At 43.3% G+C, this 27376-nt stretch overlaps 1 protein-coding gene across 2 annotated transcripts in view; it reads right to left on the bottom strand.

Annotated features, from left to right (window-relative positions):
• Positions 1-27376, bottom strand: part of IL16 (interleukin 16) — a 194591-nt gene that overhangs the window by 60825 nt on the left and 106390 nt on the right. For both annotated transcript variants that reach the window (XM_040342549.1, XM_040342550.1), the window contains 4 exons: positions 15462-15535; positions 13032-13239; positions 6578-6695; positions 4657-4789 (listed from right to left, as the gene is read on the bottom strand). In XM_040342549.1, coding sequence (XP_040198483.1) covers positions 4657-4789; positions 6578-6695; positions 13032-13239; positions 15462-15535 — 533 coding nt within the window. The remainder of the gene's footprint in view (positions 1-4656; positions 4790-6577; positions 6696-13031; positions 13240-15461; positions 15536-27376) is intronic.

Raw genomic sequence — 27376 nt, 5'->3', positions numbered from 1 at the left:
TTCAAGACTTTCATACCCAGGAAATTGCCATGGAGGGCTGCTTGCCCTAACCGACTGTGGGGGGGCCATACTAGTCCCCTGTGGTCTCTGATGTTGGGCCTATATGGCATCCTTTTTTTTTTTTTTTAAGGCGAACATTGAACAACTTTCATCTGTTACTCTGAGTTTGGTGTACCCTTGTTACCCCCTGATGAAGATTGTATATACCAATCGAAATGCGTTGGGAAGCTGTGGCAAAAAAGAGTTTTAGAATATTTTTGGTACTTTTTTTTTTTTTATGTGCTTTTTGTACTGAGCTGTACATACCTAAAAATTAGGGGTATATATTTGTTCTGTGTATATGCTTTTATTATGTGATTTTTATTAATAAAATGTTTGCAAAATAAAAAGTGATTTCTTTTTACATATTGTTGTGACTTTTGGCTGCATTGAAGTGGAGTTCCACCCATAAATATAACATTACATCAGTAGTTTTAAAAAAATGTCATTAGTCCTTTACGAATTTTTTTTTTTTTTTTAGTTGCCTTCAAAGTGTTGTTGCTAGGCAGAATAGTTAATCTTCCCACTTCCTGCACCTAGGTGCTTAATGCTTCCTAACCTACACCGCACAGACTCCTGGGAATGTAGTGGGTGTAACTTTCCAGGAGTCTGTGCACTCCCCAGTCTCAAAGAATCATGTGATTTGGACAGCACAGGTGCTGAAACCTGATCTGACACTGCTTGTGCAGCACTGAGCATGTGCGAGATCTGCAAGGCTGAAATCCAGGAAGTCATACAGTCTGGCTTCATGATGCCCACACTTAAGATGGCCCCAGTCAATTTCTATTTTATAAAGTGTCTAAATGCTGTAACAACCTAACAAAACGGACCTTAGTTTACAGACTAACTTTACTAGAATACATTAAGCTTGTGTATTACAGGGGTATTTATATTTAAAAAGTGAAATTGTGGCCGGAACTCCGCTTTAAAGTCCCATGGAAGACAATTTTCTTTGCAATTGTATATGCTATGTTCATTTTTTTTTTTTTTTTTATTTGCTATTTTTTTTTAAAGTTAAAGGTGGACTCCCGCTAATATTTTCTAAACAATTACAGTAGTTAAATTTTTTGCTTTTTGGATAAAAGTTTTACATAAATAAATAAAAGCTGACCATTGTAAGTAACACTGTCAGTGATAAATAGTTTGTCTAATTCCTCTAACTGCTATTTTTGCTGGACAGCTTTGTCTGTTAACCACTTAAGGACCGCCTAACGCCGATATACGTCGGCAGAATGGCACGGCTGGGCACAATCACGTACCTGTACGTGATTGTTTAATGCCCAGCCATGGGTCGTGGGCACGGAAGCGTCGTGGCCGCGGGACCTGCGGACCCGATCGCCGCCGGAGTTCCGCGATCGGTCCCCGGAGCTGAAGAACGGGGAGAGGTGTGTGTAAACACAGCTTCCCCGTTATTCACAGTGGCTCTGTCATTGATCGTCTGTTCCCTGATATTGGGAAAGACGATCAATGACGTCACACGTCCAGCCCTGCCCCCTACCGTTAGAAACACATATGAGGTCACACTTAACCCCTTCAGCGCCCCCTAGTGGTTAACTCCCAAACTGAAACTGTCATTTTCACAGTAATCAGTGCATTTTTATAGCATTTTTTGCTGTGAAAATGCCAATGGTCCCAAAAATGTGTCAAAATTGTCCGATGTGTCCGCCATAATGTCGCGGTCACGAAAAAAATCGCTGATCGCCACCATTAGTAGTAAAAAAAAAAGAAAGAATAAAAATGCCATAAAACTATCCCTTATTTTGTAAACGCTATACATTTTGCGCAAACCAATCAATAAACGCTTATTGTGATTTTTTTTTTACCAAAAATAGGTAGAAGAATACGTATCGGCCTAAGCTGAGGAACAAAAATATTTTTTTTACATATTTTTGGGGGATATTTATTATAGCAAAAAGTAAAAAATATAGAATTTTTTTAATTATCGCTCTGTTTTTGTTTATAGCGCAAAAAATAAAAACCGCAGAGGTGATCAAATACCACCAAAAGAAAGCTCTATTTGTGGGAAAAAAAGGACGCCAATTTTGTTTGGGAGCCATGTCGCACGACCACGCAATTGACAGTTAAAGCAACGCAGTGGCGAATCGCAAAAAGGAGCCACGACATTTACCTGCATATTGGTCCGGGTCTTAAGTGGTTAAGGGAGCATTTAACCACTTAAGGACCAGAAGGAATTGCCCCCTTAATGACCAGGCAATTTTTTGCGATACGGCACTGCGTCATGCAAAGTTTAAAAAAGTAAGTCCTTTTCTCCCACAAATAGAGCTTTCTTTTGGTGGTATTTGATCACCTCTGCGTTTGAATTTTTTTGCGCTATAAACAAAAAAAGACAGACGCATTTGAAAAAAAACAAAAAACAATGGGCCAGATTCTCGTAGAATCGGCGGTGGCGTAGTGTAAGCCATTTACACTACGCCACCGCAACTTACTGGAGCAAGTGCCGTATTCTCCAAGCACTTGCTCCGTAATTTGCGGCGGCGTAGTGTAAATGGCCCGGCGTATGGCCGCGTAATTCAAAGGGGGCGGCTTGTATTCAAATTAAGCGCGCCCCGCGCCGATTGAACTGTGCATGCGCCGGGCTGAAAAATAGCCCAGTGCGCATGCTCCAGCTCACGACGGAAAATGACGCTCACGTCGGCGTCATTGACGTAAAGTCGTATTCAAGAACGACTTAGGAAAACGACGTAACCAACGGAAAAAGACGACATGGACCCGACCCATACTTAACATGGCATACGGCGGACTGGCGTAAGGTTACCCCTCATATAGCAGGGGTAACCTTACGCTTACGGAAACGACGTAAACGACGAGTACGCGACGCAAATTTGTTCGGGAATCGGAGTATCAGGCTCATTTGCATAGTCAAATGAGACCTGAACGTAAACGCCACCTAGCGGTCAGCGTTGTATTGCATTTAGGATCCGACGGTGTAAGTGACTTACACCAGTCGGATCCTAGCCTAATTCCGGCGTATCTTGTTTTGTGAATACAAAACAATGATACGCCGGCGGGAATTTCAAATTACGCCGGTGTATCAGTAGATACACCGGCGTAACTCTTTTGAGAATCTGGCCCAATATTTTTTACTTTTTGCTATAATAAATATCCCCCCCCCCAAAAAAAGAATTTCTTCATCGGTTTAGGCCAATATGTATTCTTCTACATATTTTTGGTAAAATGTAAGATGTAATGTAAGTGTTCCCTAATGAGGTGTTTCTAACTGTGGGGGGAGGGGACTGACTGGAGGAGGCGAGAGATCGCTGTTCCCGATCACCAAGAACAGCAGATCTCTCTCTATTTCCCTGGCAGAATGGGGATCTGTCTGTTTACATTGACAGATCCTGTTCTGGCTCTCTGAGGAGCGAGATCGTGGGTGGCCGGTGGACATCACGGCTGCTGGCCACGCGCTTCTCCTCCGGCGTCCTGCGTGCGCCCCCTGTCGCTCTTAGAGTGGCCGACATCCACCTACAGTGTTTCGGGCAGCCATGCCAACCTACCACAGTTTAATGATGGCGGCTGGTCGGCAAAAAGTTAATACAAAGTATTGCACCTACACGTATCCATAGTAAAAACAGCATTACATGGTAACAAAAGGAAGGTGGCCAAGTGCAAAACTGTATATTAAATTCAACCCTTAAGAGGTTTTACACTATCCAGCGTTTTTTGTTTTATTTGGATCTGACTACACGATCGTTGTTTGGCTGGATGCTCTGGAGCTGTTCCTGATGTGGTTTCTTTGTACATCCCCTGCTGATGACTTCTACCGGGTAGGGTGACCACGTTCCCAAACTACAATTCAGGGACACCCCCCTTCCCAAAAATCAGCTTGTGCTGTAACGAATCACAGCACAGTGATTGGACACAAAGGACGGGATTTATGATTTCTCCAATCACAAACAAGTGGTGGGGATTGTGCTCCTCCAGGCATTCCCAGCCAGGACAAGTTCGGTCAGTGTGTAAAGCGGTGATGTGGCGGCCTTTTTTGGGGGCATCAGATTGGCCCGGGGGTGGCTGTGTCAGTTTCATTCCGGGACACTGTATTGTCCTGGAATAAAGATGCCCGGGACAGACCTGCAAAATACTGTCCCGGGCATCAAGCGTGTTTGACCCTTCATAATAAAGGGTCCAGGCTCTCTGGTAAGAGGCCAACCCATTGTGGTATAGTGTTCACTTGGTGAAGGGATTGGATAACCTTATCCACAGCTGAATCATGGAGTTTGCCATTTGACCATAATGGTCCATTTGAGGCACTGATTTTTCTGGACTGTTTATTTATCTATAAAAAAAAAATCAGTATTTTTTATATCAATCACTGTAGCTCAACACACTTTTATTTTGTTTCTACAAATCTGTTATAGTGACACTAATAGAAAGCATGCCATACGGTTTACAATTGGTTATGACGCTCTAGTATAGAGTCAGTTGATGTTCATATGTACAGTATAAAGTGTTTGTGTATTGAGTTCAGCAAGAAAGATGTAAAGATGGTAAAGTCTGTGCAGCACCTCTATGAGACTGAAGGACCTGAAGGACCTCTAGGAGTACAAATAAAAACAGCAGAGGGCGCTATCTGAGTGTACTTCATAAGGTTACAGTTACCTGGGGGTCTGGGTGTCTACTAATCAGGATAATGACTGCTCCAGGGTTACAGTGGCTTAGAAGAGCATAGACTTCATTCAGTGGCTTGTTGGTTACAGTGTGTTCGTTTACTTCCACAAGTTCATCGCCTTTTCTATAGATAAAGCAAAAAATACTTTTAGCTGATATAAAAAAAAATTGTCTTGTATCGTTCCAGAATATTTTTTGTTAGGATCGCCTCTTTTCATAGTAACCTAACAGGCAGGTCAACTCATGCTTCTGATGTCTCGATATCTCACATCACACAGGGCGAAGATAGCAGAGAGAACTTGGCATCGGCTCATGAGAAGTCACCTTTTATTAGAAAGAGCGTACTATGTGAAATACAAGTACTATTTGAACACCAGCTGGCAAAAAAACACTGGTATCAACTACATAAAGCTTCTGAACTGCAAAAGTGTATTACTCAAAATGAACACAAGATGGCAGTGGAAATCCAATAACCACTAAAACTTCTTAACCACTTAAGACCCTGACCATTATGCAGGTTAACCACTTCAGCCCCAAACCATTTTGCTGGTCAATGACCGGGCCACTTTTTGCGATTCGGCATTGCGTCGCTTTAACTGACAATTGCGCGGTCGTGCGACGTGGCTCCCAAACAAAATTGGCGTCCTTTTTTTCCCACAAATAGAGCTTTCTTTTGGTGGTATTTAATCACCTCTGCGGTTTTTATTTTTTGCGCTATAAACAAAAATAAAGCGTAAATTTTGAAAAAAATTCAATATTTTTTACTTTTTGCTATAATAAATATCCCCCAAAAAGATATAAAAAAAATGTTTTCCTCAGTTTAGGCCGATACGTATTCTTCTACCATGTTTGTTATTTTTAAACAAAATTTTTTTAGACTTTAGTATTACTTCAAAACAAGTAAATACAGTGGGCCGGATTCAGGTAGATCGGCGCATTTTTAGGCGGGCGTAGCGCATCTCATATGCGCTACGCCGACGTAAAGCAGAGAGGCAAGCACCCGGCGTAACGTAAATTAGTCGGCGTAAGCCCGCCTAATTCAAAGTAGGTGGAAGGTGGGCGTGATCCATTTAAATGAAGCGTGACCCCATGCAAATAATGGTCCGAACGAACGGCGCATACGCACGCATGCTCAGAATCACGTCGAATATACTCCCTAAGATACAACAGCTCAATGCCTACGACGTGAACGTAACCTACGCCTAGCCCCATTCACGTACTACTACGTAAACGACGTAAAATACGACGGCTGTTCCCTGGTCCATACCTTAACATGACTTACACCTGCTTTATGTGGCTTAACTTTACGCCGGACGTACGACTTACGCAAACCATTATATTAAAGCGCCGGGCGCAAGTACGTCGGCGTATCTCACTCATTTGCATATTTGCAATGAGGCGGCCAGCGTAAATATGCGCCCAAGATACGCCGGCGTAGGAAAGTCACGTCGGTCGGAGGAAGCCTATTTTCAGGCGTATCTAGGTCTATGGGTACAGCGCATAGATACGACGGCGCACATTTACACTTACGCGACGTATCTGTAGATATGTCGGCGTAAGTACTACGAGAATCCGGGCCAGTGTTTCCCCCGAAAATAAGACCTACCCCGAAAATAAGACCTAACTCTATTTTTCAGAAGGGCTGCAATATAAGCCCTACCCCAAAAATAAGCCCTAGTTTGAGGTGCTTGTGTGCTTTTGACAGGCAGGGAGAGAGAATATGTTAAGACCTACCCCAATAATAAGCCCTACTGGGTCTTTTGTTGCCAAAATTAATATAAGACCCAGGCTTATTTTCGGGGAAACATGGTATGATACACTTTCCTATCTATTTAAAAAGGGTATCAGCATAAGGATTAAAAATAGTTGATTGAGAGAGTTTAGCATTGTTGCAAGATATCAATATTACTACCTGAGCCTTCCATCCATGTGGGCCACCGAGCCGGGGGAAAGAGTATGGATAAATATCCCAGAAATGCCTCCACAGTTTGGAACACTGCACAATCCGATTCCCAGACCAACACCGGACTCTAGGGGAAAAAAAGGTCAAATAATAGGGTTGAAAATTGGCATTGATATAAATTGGGGTTAATTTACTAAATGAGTAGATTATTTTCACACTGCAGAGTCAATGGTGACCTAGCTTAGTGTAACGGACCTATGAACTATTCTGCCTACAAAGGACTGCATGACTTGTTACAATTGGATTTACCACATTATATTCTGAGCTCAAAGGGTTAATTGTAGAGTGACTTTTTCACTGCTAAATGCTAATTGACTCTCTGTTGTGTATTACCAGTTAACAGCCTCCTGCCAGGTGTATGCTAACGTGATCATCTGTGAGTGTGTATTGTTCTAAAGGTTAATTGAATTCTATTGAGAAAGGAATGTGCCTGGCCAGGTCATGTTAAGTGGATCTCGGTGCAGGAACATCTAGAGACTGATTGATTCAAGGAGATGTCATTATTTCAAAGTATCTGTATTGAAGCCCCCCCCCCCACTGTGTAAGGAGGGGGGCCGGAGATTGTCATTGTTCCTGTAACAGTTGTAAGCACATATAAGCTAGGGGAAATGTGCCATTAAACAGTCTTGTTTGACCCTTCAAACGCAGCCTCGTCTCGTTCTTGAAAGGGGGACTCTCTCTCTCTCTGGATCTCGTGGATGGGGATACCGGCAGTACTTGCATATCGCAGCTTGCCAGGGAAAAGGACGTCTCCAACGGCTGATACCCTCTCACTACCAGTGGGTAGCCGTTACACTTAGTAAATACAATGAAGCTCTATCACTTCAATCATTCAGTTATGTGCAAGAAAAATAAATATATATATTTAATTTCCCTTGCACATAATTGGGTTTTCACGGTGAGCACAACTTTTTCTTCATTTTCAATTTAATGTCATCGGGGTTAATTTACAAAAGGCAAATAGACTATTCACTTTGCAAGGGAATGTTCCCTTAGTTTAGTGGATGAGGTGAAGCTCTGCTGACTTCCATTCATATGCAGACTCTGCTTGGCTGAGTTAGAGAGGCGGGCTGATATCCCCTCTCTGACTCAGCCAATCAGAGGAAGCTTTGTATTCATCGATAGACTATATCGCTCCCTCTGAACAGCCAATCATCGCTGATCCTGTGTTTCGGTTATGAGACAGGAAGTCTCGGTTCACACTCGGAACACACTGAGCGATAGGCTGTATGTGGCCGCAGCTATGTACTGTTTATACCGCACATCCAGAACACTCACAGGTTAGTGAGGGACATGGTTTGTCTTTGCCAGCTTGGCCCAAACAAACTATGTAAATGGTGTGAAAACCCGGAGTTCTTCTTTATCCACTTAAGACCTGGACCATTATACAGGTTAAGGACCTTGCCCCTTTTTGCGATTCGCCACTGCGTTGCTTTAACTGACAATTGCGCGGTCGTGCGACGTGGCTCCCAAACAAAATTTTGCGTGTTTTTTTCCCCACAAATAGAGCTTTCTTTTGGTGGTATTTGATCACCTCTGCGGTTTTTATTTTTTGCGCTATAAACAAAAATAGAGCGACAATTTAAAAAAAAATCAATATTTTTTACTTTTTGCTAAATAAATATCCCCAAAAAATATATAAAGTAACATTTTTTTTCCTCAGTTTAGGCCGATACGTTAGAGAGAGAAGATAACCGCTCAGCAGTCTTCAGAGAACCTCCTTACTGGAACCAAACCATGGGTGGCGGCAATGCAATAGTGATGCAAAGATACAAAGGAAACTTGGACAGCCGCACTCCAAAAATGTTCTTTTAATTAAACTCGATCACAAAATAAACATGCCACAGCAAAAAGATTGGAACAAAGGCTAACGTTTCGCACTGTAGCTTCAGTGCTTAGTCATAGCTAGTACCAGATACGTATTCTTCCACCTATTTTTGGTAAAAAAAATCGCAATAAGCGTTTATCGATTGGTTTGCGCAAAATTTATAGCGTTTACAAAAGAGGGGATAGTTTTATGGCATTTTTATTAATATTTATTTTTACTAGTAATGGCGACGATCAGCGATTTTTTTTCATGACTGCGACATTATGGCGGACACATCAGACACTTTTGACACATTTTTGGGACCATTCACAGCGAAAAGTGGTATTAAAATGCACTGATTACTGTGAAAAGGACAATGGCAGTGAAGGGGTTAACCACTAGGGGGCGCTAAAGGGTTAAGGGTGCCCTAAGGGAGTGATTCTTACTTAATTACCGTATTTATCGGCGTATACGGCGCACTATTTTGCCCTGAAAATCAGGGCAAAATCGTGGGTACGCGGTATACGCCGATACCCGCTTTCCCGCGCCGAGTTTGAATACTGCGCCGGCATATACCAAACGCAGTACACTCGTGTATCTTCGGGCAGTCTCGGCGCCTCTCGCGCTGACGTCCTGAGCGTACAGGACGTCAGCGCGAGAGTTGCCGAGCCTGCCCGACGATACACGAGTGTACTGCGCTCGGTATATGTCGGCGCAGTATTTAAACTCGGCGCGGGAAACGAGCGGCGAGGACGCTGCAGAAGGACGCCGGACCCGACATAGAGGACACCCGAAGCCGCAGACGGACGCCGGACCCGACGAGGCCGCCGATGGACGCCACGCAACACACCAAAACTGTAAGTACAAAAAAACTTTTTCCACAGGAATTCGGGCAACTTTAGGGGTGCGCGCTATACACGGGAGCGCGCTATACCCCGATAAATACGGTATTTAGAACCCCCAAATATTATATATATATTTTTTAGCAGAGATCCTAGAGAATAAAATGGCGATCATTACAATATTTTATGTCACACGGTATTTGTGCAGCGGTCTTTCAAATGCAATTTTTTGGGGAAAAAAATACACTTCCATGGATAAAAAAAAAAACAGTAAAATTAGCACGTATTTTTTATATAATGTGAAAGCTAATTTTACGCTGAGTGAATAGATACCCGACATGTCACGCTTTGAAATTGCGCACACTCATAGAATGGCAGCAAACTAAGGTACCTAAAAATCTCCATAGGCAACGCTTTAAAAAATAATTAACGGTTACCAGGTTAGAGTTGCAGAGGATGTTTTTGCTAGAATTATTGCTCTCACTCACATGTGTGATTTGAAAACCTTTTACATTTGCGGGTGCAACTTACGTATGCATTTTCGTTGCTGCTCGAACTCGCGGGGATGGGGGCAAGTTTTTTTTTTTTACATCTTTCAGCATTTTACATCGAAGACCCAAGCAAAGCCGAATCTGGTGGGACGGGAGGGCCAGGATTTTTTTCCGGTGGATCGGAAGGCCCGGGAATAGCGGGGAAAGGCAGCGGGAGGGGGGGGGGGGATGTCCCCTCCCGCTCCATTAGGAAAAAAGCTCAGCGGCTTTTGTTAAAGTTTTAGTAAATCTCCTCCAATATCTCAAGTGAAAAATTCTTTAACAATGCAATAGTTTGTTTATATTGTAACCCCCCCCCCCACCCCAACCATTGAATTGTGTTGTTACTGTACTGTCTTCTTTTATTTTGTAAAGTGCTGTACAAACTGTTGGCGCTGTATAAATCGTGTATAAGAATATTAATAATTTCTTGGTTTAGGTAAGATCAGTGAAGCCAGTAATAACATAATAAACAATGGACACATAGGCCCAGATTCACGTAGATTCGCTTATCTTTAGGCGGACGTAGCGCATCTCAGATACACTACGCCGCCGTAACTTAGAGTGGCAGGTCCCGTATTCTCAAGGAACTTGCGCTTTAAGTTACGCCGGCGTAGTGTAACTGGGCCGGCGTAAGCCCGCCTAATTCAAATATGGAAGTGGTGGGCATGTTTTATGGAAATTAATCGTGACCCCACGTAAATTACGCTTTTAACGAACGGCGCATGGATGTATCCCAGTGCGCATGCTCCAAATTACGCCGCAACTGCTCAATGCTTTCGACGTGAACGTAACTTACGTACACAGCCCCATTCACAGACGACTTACGCAAACGACGTAAAACGTGAAAGATTCAACGCTGTTCCGACGTCCTTACCTAACATTGGTACGCCTCATAGAGCAGAGGTAACTTTACGCCCAAAAAAGCCTTACGTAAACGACATAAAAAAATGCGCCGGGCGCACGTATGCTTGAGAATCGGCGTATCTAGCTCATTACCATATTCGACGCGTAAATTGACGGAAGCGCTACCTAGCGGCCAGCGTAAAAATATGCAACTTAGATACGACGGCGTAAGAGACTTACGCCTGTCGGATCTAAGACAAATCTATGCGTAACTGATTCTAAGAATCAGGCGCATAGATATGACGCCTCACACTCAGAGTTACGACGGCGTATCTGGAGATACGCCGGCGTAACTCCTACGAGAATCTGGGCCACACAGTCCAGACTTATATAATAAGGCAAAAAAAAGTGCTACATCTAATGAAGAACTGTGAAGAACAGTACAGACAGGGATAATTATGTAAAACTTTATTCCACAGCCCCCTCCTAAACATTACAAAGCAGGGAGAGCTTGTACAGAGCAAGTAAAAAAGCACGTAAAAAGTAACCAGTGATTTGTAAATAAGTAATGTTACTATATGGGAAACATGTAAAAACTATAAAGTAGGTGTTATTCCAAATTGGCAGCGAATCTGGAAATACACATTATAGTACTGAGGCTAAAGTGTCAGCAAAAAAGCCAGGTGTCTAGCATTTTCAGAAGAGGCTATCAATGACTCTCGCATGACAGGTTCATATATGTATATTTGTGACATGTGCAATACACATATGTAATTTGTTATACAATAAATATGAAGGGGATGGAAACAGATGTAGTTCTGCTTTCTGGCCACAAGATGGCACCACCGTTTTTAGAGTAGATGCCATTTGAATTGATAAGCAGAATAGGGGCCCAAAGCCTGGTACATACTAGGGGCCAGATTCACAAAGAGATACGACGGTGTATCTACAGATACACCATCGTATCTCTGACTTACACTGGTCCTATCTATGCGCCTGATTCATAGAATCAGTTACGCATAGATAGGGCTAGATCCGACAGTGTTACACTGTGTTACACTGTCGGATCTTTTTTTCAATTTAAAAATGGCGCCGGGGGCGTTCCCGCTGATTTACGATAAATAATATGTAAATCAGCGAGATACGCAAATTCACGAACGTACACGGACCCGACGCAGTCTTCTTACGACGTTTCCGTAGCAGTTTTCCCGTCGTATACTTACCCCTTCTTTTATCAGGCGCAGCCAATGTTAAGTATAGCCGGCGTTCCCGCGTCGAATTAGAATTTTCCTACGTCGTTTGCGTACGCCGATTCACGAACACGCACGTCGCAAGTCCGCTCACGTCGAAACCACTGACGTCCTAGTGATGTCAGTGGGAGCAATGCACGCCGGGAAATTCCCCCGGACGGCGCATGCGCATTTAAATCGGCGCGGGAACGTGCCTGATTTAAATAGTACACTCCCCTAGCCGCGGAATTTTAATTACGCCGGGGGATTTAGGATCCGCCGCCGCAAGTTTGGAGGTAAGTGGTTTGTGAATTAGCCACTTGCCTCCTAAACTTGCGGGAGCGGATCTTAATTCACGTAGATCGAGCGGATCTATAGATCCGCTGAGCTACGTGAATCTGGCCCTAGAAATTTTTCTCCCCCCCCCGCCTAAAACGCACCGCTCAGCCAATGGCTAAGAATGCTGATCGGGTGCCAGTCGGCAGACCCTTTTTGGTCATGCCCCTTTGACATAAGCCAGCTTCTGTCGGACCGGCTGCCCTACACGGGCTGAATGTTAGCCAGTTTCTATTGAACCGGCTGATTCCGCCCGATATTCTGCCTGTGTGTACAGGGCTTTAGAAGTAGCTAGAGGTCCCCTTTACCCGTAGTAAGTAGGGGTCACTAATCCAATGAACTTCCAGTGACCAGTATGAGAGAGTGAGAGCGATAACACCAAATTTAACACACCTGCTCCCCATTCACACCTGAGACCTTGTAACACTAACAAGTCACATGACACAGAGGAGGGAAAATGGCTAATTGGACCCAATTTTGACATTTTCACTTAGGGGTGTACTCACTTTTGTTGCCGGTGGTTTAGACATGCCAGCGGTTTAATGGCTGTGTGTTGAGTTATTTTGAGGGAGCAGCAAATTTACACTGTTATACAAGCTGTACACTCACTACTTTACATTGTAGCAAAGTGTCATTTCTTCAGTGTTGTCACATGAAAAGATATAATAAAATATTTACAAAAATGCGAGGGTGTACTCACTTTTGTGAGATACTGTATATCAGATTGGTTTACTATAATATATGTTTTCCTGAACAGCTATAAAGCGTTCCATTGCTGCTGATTGGCCAGTACATAGATAATCTTGTCAATACCTTTTTGTAATGACACCTCAATCAGGACTCTGTCATTGGGCTTGGAGCTGAATAAAGCTGAAGGACTCTCGGGGTGAAGAGGGCTATGATCTCTCATGGCACAGGTGCTGGAGCTTTTAGATCGGACCATCTGAGAATTGCATCCTTTAAAATCTGGAGGGCTGAGTCCAGTCCGGACTGTTAGGGTCAGAACTCCTTTCTTCACTTGCTGAGGAAAAAGCACAGAAGATTATTATAGAAAAAAGTGCTGCAGAAATAATAAAAGGTAACAAGTTAATATAGAACTTCACTTTCTCAATCAATATGGACTATTTTTAATCCTTATGCTACTAAAATTCAGGGCTTTTTTTCAGGGGGAACTTGGGGGAACTGAGTTCCACCACCTCTGGCTCCGACCCTTTGGTACCTGCTCACCACAATCACTTGTAAACACAGAAGTCCGGTTTCTGTGTTTACAGGTGACAGCTCTGCACTCTGTGTGTAACCCCCCTGAACTCTGCACTCTGTATCTAATGCAATCCTGGTATTTAATGCCCCTTTAAGACCCTTCTATTGTTTGTGAAATCTGAACGGGTCATGGTTGAGTTCCTGCACCTATTTTCTGAGAAAAAAAGCTCTGCTAACATTAGTAAATAATTAGGAAGGTATATTATATTTACTTGTTTTAACCTTTTTACTAACATTTCTTCAGTTGCTTCCTGGGCCAAATTATGTCATACATCCCACATTCCAGGAATCTTCAGGAGAGAAGGAGAACGAAAGAAAGGGTTTTCTCAGCTAAGAACCCCCCCCCCCCTTACCTACATGCCTGAGTTAACCTCCCTGGCGGTATGATTATGTCAGATTTTAGGTGCTAAAAGCAGTACTATTATTTTGCATGGAAATTTGGTGTTTTATATTGTAGGCCTGTAATTCTTAGGAATAACTCACTTAAAGCGGAGGTTCACCCTAAAAACATGTATATACCATTCCATTCAGCATACTGCCGACATGTACAGTATGCTGTTTTTTTTTTTTTTTTGTTCGCTGTACATACCGCCGTATAGCTATTCCCCCCCCCCCCCCCTGGCTTCCCGGGTAGTGGCTCCAGCGGGCGTTCCTATTCAGAGACTAAGTGATTGACGTGATGACACAAAATATTCCCCCGGCGCATAATGCGCGTCATCAGTTTCCAAAAGAAGCCGAACGTCGGTGCACAGGCGCCGTATAGAGCCGACTCGCAGTTCTTCTATCGGAAACTGGTGACGCACCTTATGCGCGGGGAAAGCTTTTGTCATCACGTCAATCACTTAGTCTCTGAATAGGAACGCCCAGTCCCGCGGGAGCATACTGTACATGTCGGCAGTATGCTGGATGGAATGGTATATACATGTTTTTAGGGTGAACCTCCGCTTTAAATCTGCCCAAACCAGAGTCTAGTAGACATCCCGGGTATGTTAAAGTTTGAAACACAAAATCATAAATTATAATATAATAAATAACTATAAATAATTATAACAAATAATAATATAATAATAATAATAATACAAATTATTCAATAATGTAATCAAATTAAAATCACTGAAATTTGCACAGTTGCAGAATTGTCGCTGTCATTACTTTTATTTTTTTATGACGAATTTCCCCACAAATCGCTATCGCTCAATTCTGCAAGTGATTATAATTTATTATCGCTGTTTTCTAGCTGCTCTAAAACCACTTTTGACATAAAGGGACACTTTTTGGTTGCTATGGACAATCTACAGTTTCCTGTCAGAAAAAAACAATATTTATAATATAAAAGTGCATGCAGGACACTGGGCAGACCACTAGGGACAAAGGGGATGTGTATTTATTTTATACAGTACTGTAATCTGTAAGATTACAGTATACTGTATGTATTGTGTGTTTTGACTTTTTTAAATTTGGCGCCGATCTCCGCCCCCGTGCGTCGCAACGTCACAGGGAACGGAGCTTGGCAGCACACGGACACTGTGTGAATCAAGCGAGATGACAGCTTGCACACACAGCGGGGAGACATTGAAGGATCCAGGGGACAAGGTAAGTTACTTTGCCTGGATACTGCTATGCGATCCCGAGTCTGGCTCGGAGATACTGCTAATGGTACTGAAATCTTACCAGCCAGACTTGGGAATACCGCCAGGGAGGTTAAGGGCAGGTGGATTCCAGGAAGTAAATTCTTCATGAACCATCTGCCATTACTCAATGGATGGATGGGGGAGTTTGCTTTGAATATAAAAAAATATATATTAAATAGGGTTTTTGGTTTGTGGTGCTCAGATCCATGTGTAATTCCACTTTAATTGTAAAGAATTTTAGTAATATAAATCCTGTATAATAATAATATTAATAATAATAATTTGTTACAGGAAGACACCTCTCAAAGCTTGATCAATAACAATAGTAACAATAACATGCACCAATTCTCACCTTAAATTTTTGCAGTGCATCGTTATGTGTTAAGCCGTACATCGACTCTCCATTTAGTTCTAGAATTTCATCCCCTGCAACAACAAAAAAGAGAATTGTCTGATCTACAAGACTCGTCATACCTCGGTTACTTTTACAACAACATCACATGACTGCTGAGGCGCAATGAGCCCAGGTACCTCCTTACTGCAATATATATGTACATAAAAACCTTCCCCCCTTGCCCCTTCACCCTATTAAATAAACACTCTTACAACCATTAGGTTGGAGAGGGCAAGGCCACAGTTTTATTAAAAGCAAACATAACATTTTGAACATTGAACATTTTATGACCAGTGCCAGTCACAGTTGTACTGTGAGCACACAATTCCAAAAGGGGGGAGGGGCCTGTCCTTACCATAAGTGCCGGACAGGCTGCCTACTTCCGGTGTCCATCAAGGGCATGGCCCATTACAGCCATTTTATGCTGGCAAGGTAAAGAGAACCGCAGCAAAAAAGGGGCGGGAGGGTGGGCAGCTCTTCCCAGCACGTTTCCGAAAAGACCCAGAATTCCCTGGGGCGATCCCTTTTACCCGAGCTCAGGCCCATCCCATCCCCCAAATTAACCAATCCTTAAGTGACCACCACCTTGTCCAGTGCCTGGCCATGCCCCCATCAGTCAAGGCTCTCTTTCCCTAAGGGGCTCAATAGGCCTTCATTTAAATTCTTGATGATATATTTTAGCAGCATTCGCCATTTCCTGTGTAAGGCAATGTTTGACCTGTTATGCTGTGGGGCTGATTCATTAAAGCGGAGCTCCACCCTAAAGTGGAACTCCTGCTGATCGGAACCCTCCCCCCCTCCGGTGTCACATTTGACACCTTTCAGGGGGAGGGGGTGGCAGATACCTGTCTAAAGACAGGTATTTGCGCCCACTTCCGGCCACACAGTCTCGGGCAGACTGCGGGCATGACGTCACCTCCCGGGCCCCCCTCGTTATGTTCTGGGAACACTCGGCTCCCAGTACACAGAGGGAGCCAATCGGCAGGTGTAGCACAACTCGCGCATGCGCCGTAGGGAACCGGGCAGTGAAGCCGGAGCGATTCACTTACTGGTTCCCTCACCGAGGATGGCGGGGTGAGCAGTAGTGTTGAGCAGAATATGCCATATTCGATTTCGCGATATATCTCGAATATATATTCGAATATTCGAGATATATTCGCTAAATTCGAATATTCGTGATATTTTATCAAAATTAATTGATTGCGATTTTTCGCTATTGCGAATGCGAAAATAATTGCGATTTTTTTAATAACTGCGGTAGGAGCGCTCTGATTGGCTTAGAATATTCGTGATATTTATCGAAATATCGCAACATGCGAATGCGATATTTATTGCGGAATTTCGAGATATGCTGGAGGAGCGCTCTGATTGGCTTAGAATATTCGTGATTATTTATCGAAATATCGCAACATGCGAATGCGATATTAATTGCGGAATTTCGAGATATGCTGGAGGAGCGCTCTGATTGGCTCAGAATATTCGTGATATTTTATCGAAATATCGCAACATGCGAATGCGATATTTATTGCGGAATTTCGAGATATGCTGGAGGAGCGCTCTGATTGGCTCAGAATATTCGTGATATTTTATCGAAATATCGCAACATGCGAATGCGATATTTATAGCGCAATTTCGAGATATGCTGGAGGAGCGCTCTGATTGGCTCAGAATATTCCTGATATTTTATCGAAATATCGCAACATGCGAATGCGAAATTGATTGCAGATATTCGAAACTTGCTGTAGCAGCACTCTGAAATCGAATATGTATGATATTTTAACCAAAATACATATTGCGATTGCGATTTTTCGATCGCGCATGCGCAATTGCGCGAACAACACGCGACCATTTCCTGGAGCCTTGCCAGTTTCCAACTTATGATCGCAGCGCAATCACACAGCAACATGGTTGGAAGCAATTTCACTAAGTCTGAGGAAAAGTTGCTGATTTGTGTAAGTATTTTGACCACTGTTATTTCATCATCTTCAACTGCATTTAAGTCTAGTTTAAAAGTTAGTATATATGATCAGATATTAGTATTTCACAAAAAATGTGTCTCCTGCTTTTACAAAACTACAAGTCCCAGCATGCCTGGACAGCTGCAGACACCCTGGTTGGCAAATGTGTATTTAGGCACTTTTCCTTGTTATTTAGCATAATGAATTTAACATTTTTTTGGACATAGGACGTATGCGAACGTCCTGACTTCAGTGTCCTCAAGGCCCAAGGACGTTCGAATACATATTGCCCTTTAGATGTTGCAGAACTACAACTTCCAGCATGCCTGGGAATGCTGGCACTTCTAGTATTGTAAGTTCTGCAGGCCCCCATTTTCAGGCCTTTATGCACGGGTCTCTAAACTGTGGCACCCTAGATGCAGCAAAAGTAAAATTCTTAGCATGCACTGACAGACCGTGGCTGATGGGAGTAGTAGTTTTGCAACAGCTGGAGTTGGACTGGTCTTGAAACCCAGAGTTAGGTAACAAACCCGTAGTGTTTTGCAACCATTCTGCCTCCAGCTGGTTATTTTCTGTTGAAAAGCCTGTGGCGTGCAAAACACAACCCAAAAAACTCCACCCGGTGCAAGGAAAAATTTGCACACACCTAAAGAGTGACATCACAAAAAACTGCGACGGTTGCATACGTCAGTGGTCCTCCGAAAAGGTCCCGTCTCTGACCCCCCGGGGCGTTAGGCTCCTGACAGGGAAAAGAGTTACTGTGGTCCATACAGCCGAAGCCATATGGACCCATCTCGGTCCAAGCAGCGCAATCAACACGCGAACAACACGCGACCATTTCCTGGACCCTTGCCAGTTTCCAACTTTATGATCGCAACGCAATCGCAGAGGGCAAGATGGTTGGAAGTAATTTCACTGTATCTGAGGAAAAAGATGCTGATTTGTGTAAGTATTTTGACCACTGTTATTTCATTATCTTCAACTGCATTTTAGTCTAGTTTAAAAGTTAGTATATATGATCAGATATTAGTATTTCACAAAAAATGTGTCTCCTGCTTTTACAAAACTACAAGTCCCAGCATGCCTGGACAGCTGCAGGACACCCTGGTTGGCAAATGAGTATTTAAGCACTTTTCCTTGTTATTTAGCATAATGAATTTAACATTTTAATTGGACATAGGACGTATGCGAACGTCCTGACTTCAGTGTCCTCAAGGCCAAGACGTTCGAATACATATTGCCCTTTAGATGTTTGCAGAACTACAACTTCCAGCATGCCTGGGAATGCTGGCACTCTAGTATTGTAAGTTCTGCAGGCCCCCATTTTTCAGGCCTTTATGCACGGGTCTCTAAACTGTGGCACCCTAGATGCAGCAAAAGTAAAATTCTTAGCATGCACTGACAGACCGTGGCTGATGGGAGTAGTAGTTTTTGCAACAGCTGGAGGTGGACTGGTCTTGAAACCCAGAGTTAGGTAACAAACCCGTAGTGTTTTGGCAACCATTCTGCCTCCAGCTGTTTTTTTCCTGTTGAAAAGCTGTGGCGTGCAAAACACAACCCAAAAACTCCACCCGGATGCAGTGAAAAATGTGCACCACCTAAAGAGTGACATCACAAAAAACTGCGACGGGTAAATACGTCAGTGGCCCTCCGAAAAGGTCCCGTCACTGACCCCCGGGGCGTAAGGGCCTCCTGACAGGGAAAAGAGTTAGCAACGCATATCTCCCCTATACGTGTATCCTGTGTTGTTAATAATATATTCATAATTATGCAAATGATAATGGCTGCTATATTTATGCAAAAAAAAGGTGGCAACCGAAATGGCAGGATATAAAATCTGTCATGTTACCCCTGTCATTGATTAATAAGGCGAGAATGCTTCCAATTGTTGAATAGCAATACATTTACGTCATATATCCATAAGGCTGTCACCAGAAGTATTACAATATACTTTGTTCTTCATCTTGCAGAAGTTCCTGGAAACAGGATACGATAAGCTGCGGAGGCAGCCAGAGAAAAGGGCTGTGGTCAGCGCCCTAATCGCTGACTTTGGCGGCCAACACGACCACAATCAATTGTCAAGAAGTGGTCTGACCTGAAGAGGCGCAAATGGATCAGGTCAGACGTCTTCGGGCTAAATATCATCCAGGTAAGTTATTGTTGACAGTTTATGTTTTTTTTTTAAAAAGTGTATTTTGTGCGTGAACTCGAAAGAGAGAGGAGCCGGCCTGCAGGAGTTTGGGAGGCCTCCCCCAGAGACAATCTGCCACCTTTCTCCATGCCCCGGTTGGCAATGGCGGGTGTGAGGGGGTCCTCCCAACCCAACCTCGCATAGCACACCCACCAGGGGGCGGGCAGAGACCACCAAACGCAATTCACAGGTAGCCGAGAGCGGGATCCGAAACCCCTAGCTGCAGAGGTGAATCACTTGTCAGTGCAGTGGCAATCGCGTGGAGCCCAACCGCAGCTCCTTTGGTGACAGTTATGTAAGGTCATATGTAATTCATGTAAGGTCAGATGTTGTTAACCAAGATGCCATGTTGTGCTAACCTATATCAGCACCAGCCAAGGTATTCATAGTACTGTTGAAAAAAGACATGGGGACAGCAGACAGGAACACAGAAAGTTATGTGGGAACATAATTTTCCCATTGCTTTGCATGGGACTTTAAAGAAAAAACCCCGACCATGGCAAGTGGGGGTGGGTAAGGTTTAAACCACCTATCCTATGTTGTGGCTGACATATAAGTAACCTGTGTGCCAAGTTTCATATAAATAATCTTTAGCCGTTGTACGTGATGCTGGAACATACATACATACATACATACATACATTTATGCACACACACACGTTGAGTTTTATATATATAGATTACCACTTAAATTCCTGTGTTAGAGTGGGTTGTTATAGTAATCCTGTGTGCTCCATCAGGCCCTTTTTTTAACATGAGGATGGTCTGAACAAAACAAAGGAGACAAAAACAGCTCATTTTAACATGGGTTGCATCCCAGCTCACGCTCAGGTCCCCTGTAGTGCCCACAAGACCCTTTAATATAACATTGTCCCATTGGTTAACTGGTCTATATAAATCAATTTGTATTCATATACAATACAGCAGAGTACACAGAAATTTGCATACGTCATTAGAAAACATTTTTATAATATATGAACATTGTGTTAATATAGGAGCTCCAATGCCAGTTGTCCGCGCCAAGCGCAGAAGGCGCCAGGCCGATGAGGAGGAGGAGGAGGATGGCGCAGAGGAGATAGCGGCAGAGGAGGAGATGGATGAAGAGGAGGCAGCCAGTGCCCTCCCACATCCCCAACCCCCAGCTCCTGCTGAGGAGGCAAGCTGAGGAGCTTCCCCCCCCCACCACCCCAACTTCTGAAGCAGAAGAGCCGGAGGAAGAGAGCGGTCCTGTGAGCCTCGTTCAGGAAGGTAAATATGTGCACAATTATTATTAACATTTCAACAATAAAATGTAGATATAAAAATGGACAACATATAAAGCGCACCTTGTCAGATTGTAGAACCATAATATGGTATTGATGCAGAAGTATACAGCTGTGCATAATTATTAGGCAAGTTGTATTTTTGAGGATTCATTTTATTATTGAACAACAACCATGTTCTCAATGAACCCCAAAAACTCATTAATATCAAAGCTGAATTTTTTTGGAAGTAGTTTTTAGTTTGTTTTTAGTGTTAGTTATTTTCGGGGGATATCTGTGTGTGCAGGTGACTACTATTACTGTGCAGAATTTTTAGGCAACTTAACCAAAAAATAAATATATACCCATTTCAATGATTTATTTTTAAAAGTGAAACCAATATAACATCTCAACATTCACAAATACACATTTCTGACATTTAAAAACAAAACAAAAACAAATCAGTGACCAATATAGCCACCTTTCTTTGCAAGGACACTCAAAAGCCTGACATCCATGGATTCTGTCAGTGTTTTGATCTGTTCACCATCAACATTGCGTGCAGCAGCAACCACAGCCTCCCAGACACTGTTCAGAGAGGTGTACTGTTTTCCCTCCTTGTAAATCCCACATTTGATGATGGACCACAGGTTCTCAATGGGGTTCAGATCAGGTGAACAAGGAGGCCATGTCATTACTTTTTTTTATTTAATACCCTTTCTTGCCAGCCACGCTGTGGAGTACTTTGACACGTGTGATGGAGCATTGTCCTGCATGAAAATCATGTTTTTCTTGAAGGGTGGTGACTTTTTCCTGTACCACTGCTTGAAGAAGGTCTCTTCCATAATCTGGCAGTAGGACTGGGAGTTGAGCTTGACTCCATCCTCAATCCGAAAAGGCCCCACAAGCTCATCTTTGATGATACCAGCCCAAACCAGTACTCCACCACCACCTTGCTGGCGTCTGAGTCGGACTGGAGCTCCCTGCCCTTTACCAATCCAGCCACGGGCTCTTCCATCTGGCCCATCAAGACTCACTCTCATTTCAGCAGTCCATAAAACCTTAGAAAAATCTTTCTTGAGATATTTATTGGCACAGTCTTGACGTTGCAGCTTGTGTGTCTTGTTCAGTGGTCATCGTCTTTCAGCCTTTCTTACCTTGGCCATGTCTCTGGGTATTGCACACCTTGTGCTTTTGGGCACCCCAGTGATGTTGCAGCTCTGAAATATGGCCAATCTTGTGGCAAGTGTCATCTTGGCAGCTGCACGCTTAACTTTTCTCAGTTCATGGGCAGTTATTTTGCACCTTTGTTTTTCCACACGCTTCTTTTGTTTGATGATCACGCTTCAGAAGCTTTGCAATTTTAAGAGTGCTGCATCCCTCTGCTAGATATCTCTCTATTTTGGACTTTTCAGAGTCTGTCAAATCCTTCTTTTGGCCCATTTTGACAAAGAAAAGGAAATTGACTAATAATTATGCACAACTGATATAGAGTGTTGATGTCATTAGACCACACACCTTCTCATTACAGAGATGTACATTACCTAATATGCCTAATCTGTAGTAGGCTTTCGAGCCTATACAACTTGGAGTAAGACAACATGTATAAAGAGGATGATGTGGTCCAAATACTCATTTGCCTAATAATTCTGCACTCCCGGGATGTGTTAGACACATAACAAGTGTATACACATGATAATGATTGATTAATAAGCAAAAAAAATTTTTTATTTATTTGGTAACGTTATTTTAAATCTAAATTTTTTTTTTATTATATCCTAACAGTATCAAGAAAGATGATGAGGCAGAACGCGCTCATAAAGACTACCCACCTGAGGATCCAGGCAAATCAGCGCCAGATCCGCTACCTTATTCAGCAAAATGTGCTGCTGGAGCAGCAGCAATTAAAAAATATAGAGAAGATGGAGCGCCTTCAGAAGCTCAATCAGAGTTATATCTGAAATTATGTTTTTGTTAATAAATATTATTTTTTGGAAATGTTTCATTTCTTTTTGAGATAGATTTGTAGGTTTTTCAACACATCTAACTTCACATCAAACAAATCAACATCAACACATTTAACTTCATAATAAGCAAAAACATTTTATACTATTATTTTATTTAACAGTAACCTAGGACAAACTAAAGCACACGACACAGACACGACGAACACAAAATAAACTGTTGAAAAATGAACATAACAAAAGCAACAATATATATATATATATACAAAGAGAGAGAGAGGGAGAGCAAGAAAGAGAGAGAATGCAGATGAGCTCTTGCAGACAGCCCAATGGTTGCAGTATAAATGCCGCAAAAAAGGGTTTAACATAAGGTTCATTGTTATAGTTACACTTGCTGTTTAGATCCGGTCTGGTAGCTTGTAGCGGAGGCTGTTGGTGGATCCGCTGTGCCAGAGAGGTCATGAAGCTTTACTCAGCATGGAGGCAGCAGCAGGAGTATTAAAATATAATATAACTAGACAATGCATTTCCTGAGGAAAATGCGAGTGGGAATGCTGAATAGCTTAATTGGTGAGCCCCTTGCCAAAGACATTCACCATAACCACTACACTATCTTTAGGACACACAGCTTCTTTCTCTATCTGCAAAGTATAGAGTATGCTGACTTCCTGGTCGCCCCTCCCCCCTCAATAGGTTTCCCCTCCCCCCCAGGTCAGTGAGGAGGAATATTGCACTGAGGTCAGGAAAGTGATTTATGGAAAGAAATAACATTACAAACGCTTTTAATTCACAGATCTAATACATGATTTAAGCCTCCAAACAAAGCTTAATAAATCCTCAAACGTACATGCAATTGATACAACGACTACACCGTTTGAAATACACGGCCCTTGTAAACGTATCGATATGAAATTTATGTAGATAAACTTAAAAATGTGGCCATGTCTGCGATTTAGAAAAGAGCGTCTTTGTGAGTTCTGCAGCAACATTTTTTAGATAATTTAACATGAGAGTCTATGAGACATAATTTCTGGCTGTTGCTCCAATAACTAAAACTAAAATACGTATCGCAGAATTGATCACATTGCCATAAACCAGACAAGCATAGCTACGTTTTGATATAAAAATTGTGTATGAAAAGTAGATCTTGTGGGCGTGGGACCAATTTGTTTCCCCTTTTTGTGAAGATATTTTTAATTACAAAGATCTCCAATGTTAAGGTCACATGACAGACTCTAAATCCCCTCCATAGGATTACATTATAACCTATCGCATTTTTGTGAAAAATTAGCAAAACGTAAATTGCATTTTCACCAAAAAATTGTAAACGATAAGGATCTGAAAAGTCATAGCCGGATAGCTAAATATTTAGTGATCGCTTTACAGTTTTTTCAGTGTCTGTAAGTGAAAGTATGAAGTAGCTGAAACTTTTGGCAGGGCATGTGAATTCAAAGGGGAAAAGGATGTTCTCATTGACTTCAATGTTAAAAAAAGGGTCTAAAAGCTTAAAATTTATAAAAGTGTAAAAAGTAGGAAAAAACTTGAAGAAGTCCCATCATTTGCTGAAAGAGACGAACATTTTTACAGTTGAATGGTCTCAATAGCTGAAAGTATGCCGAAGTTACGCAGAACCAAAAAACGTAAGGAATAATAAGATTACTAAATTTACGGATATCAATACTGGAAATGTTTATTAAAGCATTCACACTAATTAAGATTAATACATTTATGGGTATCCATACTAGGAATGCTTATTAAAGCATTCCCACTAAGTATCACACAGGCATGATTTACAAGCAGTAGTGGTAATAGTAATACATAGCATAAAAACACTTGGGGAATACTTTACAGCATCAGTAGTGGTCATAGTAGTCAATAGTGTACCAAAAAATTGGGACACAGGTGTCTTGACTGAGCTGTAATAGTAGTAGTAGACATTGACAATACAGTGTCAAATCACTCGTGCAAGAGGTGCCATGATGAACAGCAGTCTTAATAAGAGTATATAGGGTGTGAAATAACTGCTGACATAGGTGTCTTGACTGGGCAGCAGCAGCAGCAGCAGAAGCAGCAGTAGTAGTATTAACAGTAGTAGTTGATACAGAGTCATATCACATGGGCAGGAGTTGCCATGATGTACAGCAGTCTTAATAAGAGTATATAGAGTGTGAAATAACTGCTGACATAGGTGTATTGACTGGGCGGCAGCAGCAGCAGAAGCAGCAGTAGTAGTATTAACAGTAGTAGTTGATACAGAGTCATATCACATGGGCAGGAGGTGCCATGATGAACAGCAGTAGGAATAAGAGTATATAGAGTGTTAAACAACTGCTGACATAGGTGTATTGACTGGGCGGCAGCAGCAGCTGAAGCAGCAGTAGTAGTATTAACAGTAGTAGTTGATACAGAGTCATATCACATGGGCAGGAGTTGCCATGATGTACAGCAGTCTTAATAAGAGTATATAGAGTGTGAAATAACTGCTGACATAGGTGTATTGACTGGGCGGCAGCAGCAGCAGAAGCAGCAGTAGTAGTATTAACAGTAGTAGTTGATACAGAGTCATATCACATGGGCAGGAGGTGCCATGATGAACAGCAGTAGGAATAAGAGTATATAGAGTGTTAAACAACTGCTGACATAGGTGTATTGACTGGGCGGCAGCAGCAGCTGAAGCAGCAGTAGTAGTATTAACAGTAGTAGTTGATACAGAGTCATATCACATGGGCAGGAGTTGCCATGATGTACAGCAGTCTTAATAAGAGTATATAGGGTGTGAAATAACTGCTGACATAATTGTCTTGACTGATCCAAAGGAGTCATGGGAGAAAATCATGTGGTCAGATGAGACTATAATATAATTTTTTGATCATAATTTCACTAACCGTGTTCGGAGGAAGAATAATGATGAGTACCATGCCAAGAACGCCATCCCTAATGTGAAGCATGGGGGTGGTAGCATCATGCTTTGGTGGTGTTTTTCTGCACATGGGACAGGGTGACTGCACTGTATTAAGGAGAGGATGACCGGGGCCATGTATTGCAAGATTTTGGGCAACAACCTCCTTCCCTGAGTTAGAGCTTTGAAGATGGGTCGAGGCTGGGTCTTCCAACATGAGAATGACCCAAAGCACACAGCCAGGATAACCAAGGATTGGCTCTGTAAGGAGCATATCAAGGTTCTGGCGTGGCCTAGCCAGTCTCCAGACCTAAACCCAATAGAGAATCTTTGGAGGGAGCTCAAACTCCGTGTTTCTCAGCGATAGCCCAGAAACATGACTGATGTAGAGAAGATCTGTGTGGAGGAGTGGGCCAAAATCCCTCCTCCAGTGTGTGCAAAGCTGGTGTAAAACTACAAGAAATGTTTGACCGCTGTAATTGCAAAGAAAGCCTACTGTACCAAATATTAACATTGATTTTCTCTGATGTTGAAATAGTTATATTCAGCACTGTAAATACATCAGGTCCGGGGCTTCATCAGGGAATGCATGGCAAGGGACCCTTCAGCGCCCTGAACCGACGACGGGTGCCAGAAAGTCACCGCCGATCCAGGACTCATTCATCTTTATGAATGTGAGTCTGTCCACGGAGTCTGTGGACAGACGGGTCCTCTTGTCCGTGACCACCCCACCTGCCGCGCTGAATGTCCGCTCAGATAGTACGCTGGAGGGGGGGCAAGACAATAACTCCAGCGCATACTGAGCGAGCTCGCGGCAGGTGTCCAATCTGGCAACCCAGTACTCCATGGGGTCGTCGGTGCTCATACTGTCAGAAGCACCGACGGACGCCATGTAGTCTGCCACCATGTGGGCCAGCCGCTGGTGGTGACTGCTGCTGCTGCTGCTGGTGGTGGTACTGGGTCGCTCGGTTTGGAAGAACATCCTCATCTCTTCCATTAGGTCCCCTGCTCGGCTGCAGCTGGGTGCAGCCACCTGCTGGGTGAGATGAGGGGGGACAACTGGAGGCCGGGGAGTTGCCTGCTCCAACCGTCTGACAATGGCTGCCTGCAGTTCCTCCATCCGGTGCTGCCTCCGGCTGGCTGGGATGAACTGCTCCAGTTTCCCCTTGCACCTGGGATCCAAAAGGGTGGCCATCCAGAAATCATCCCTCGTCTTGATGGTCTTAACCCGGGGGTCCCTCCTGAGGCATCTCAGCATGTGGGCAGCCATGGGGAAGAGCACAGCCCGCTGTGACTCCTCAATGCTGGCCAGGTGAATGAGGTGCGACTCTTCATCCCTGAGGCGCTGCTGGTCAAACTCAGACATGCCCAACCCCCGGACTATCGGTGCCCCCAACACCGGCTCTCCCTCCTGACCAGGCCCTGACTCCGGGACGACACCAGCAACCACCTCCTCCTCCTCTTCATCATCATCCTCCTCCTCCTCCTCCTCGTCCTGGCCCTGGTCTCGGTGGAGCATTGCTGACTCCTCCTGCTCCACCAAGGCACTCTCCCCAGCCTCGAGCAGGCGATCTAGTGTCCTCTCCAGCATGAACAGTATTGGCAGCACGCTATTGAGGCC

Source organism: Rana temporaria, chromosome 3 (assembly GCF_905171775.1).
Source record: "Rana temporaria chromosome 3, aRanTem1.1, whole genome shotgun sequence".
In the NCBI taxonomy this organism is placed as follows: domain Eukaryota; kingdom Metazoa; phylum Chordata; class Amphibia; order Anura; family Ranidae; genus Rana; species Rana temporaria.
This window is presented reverse-complemented; position numbering and strand designations above follow the sequence as displayed.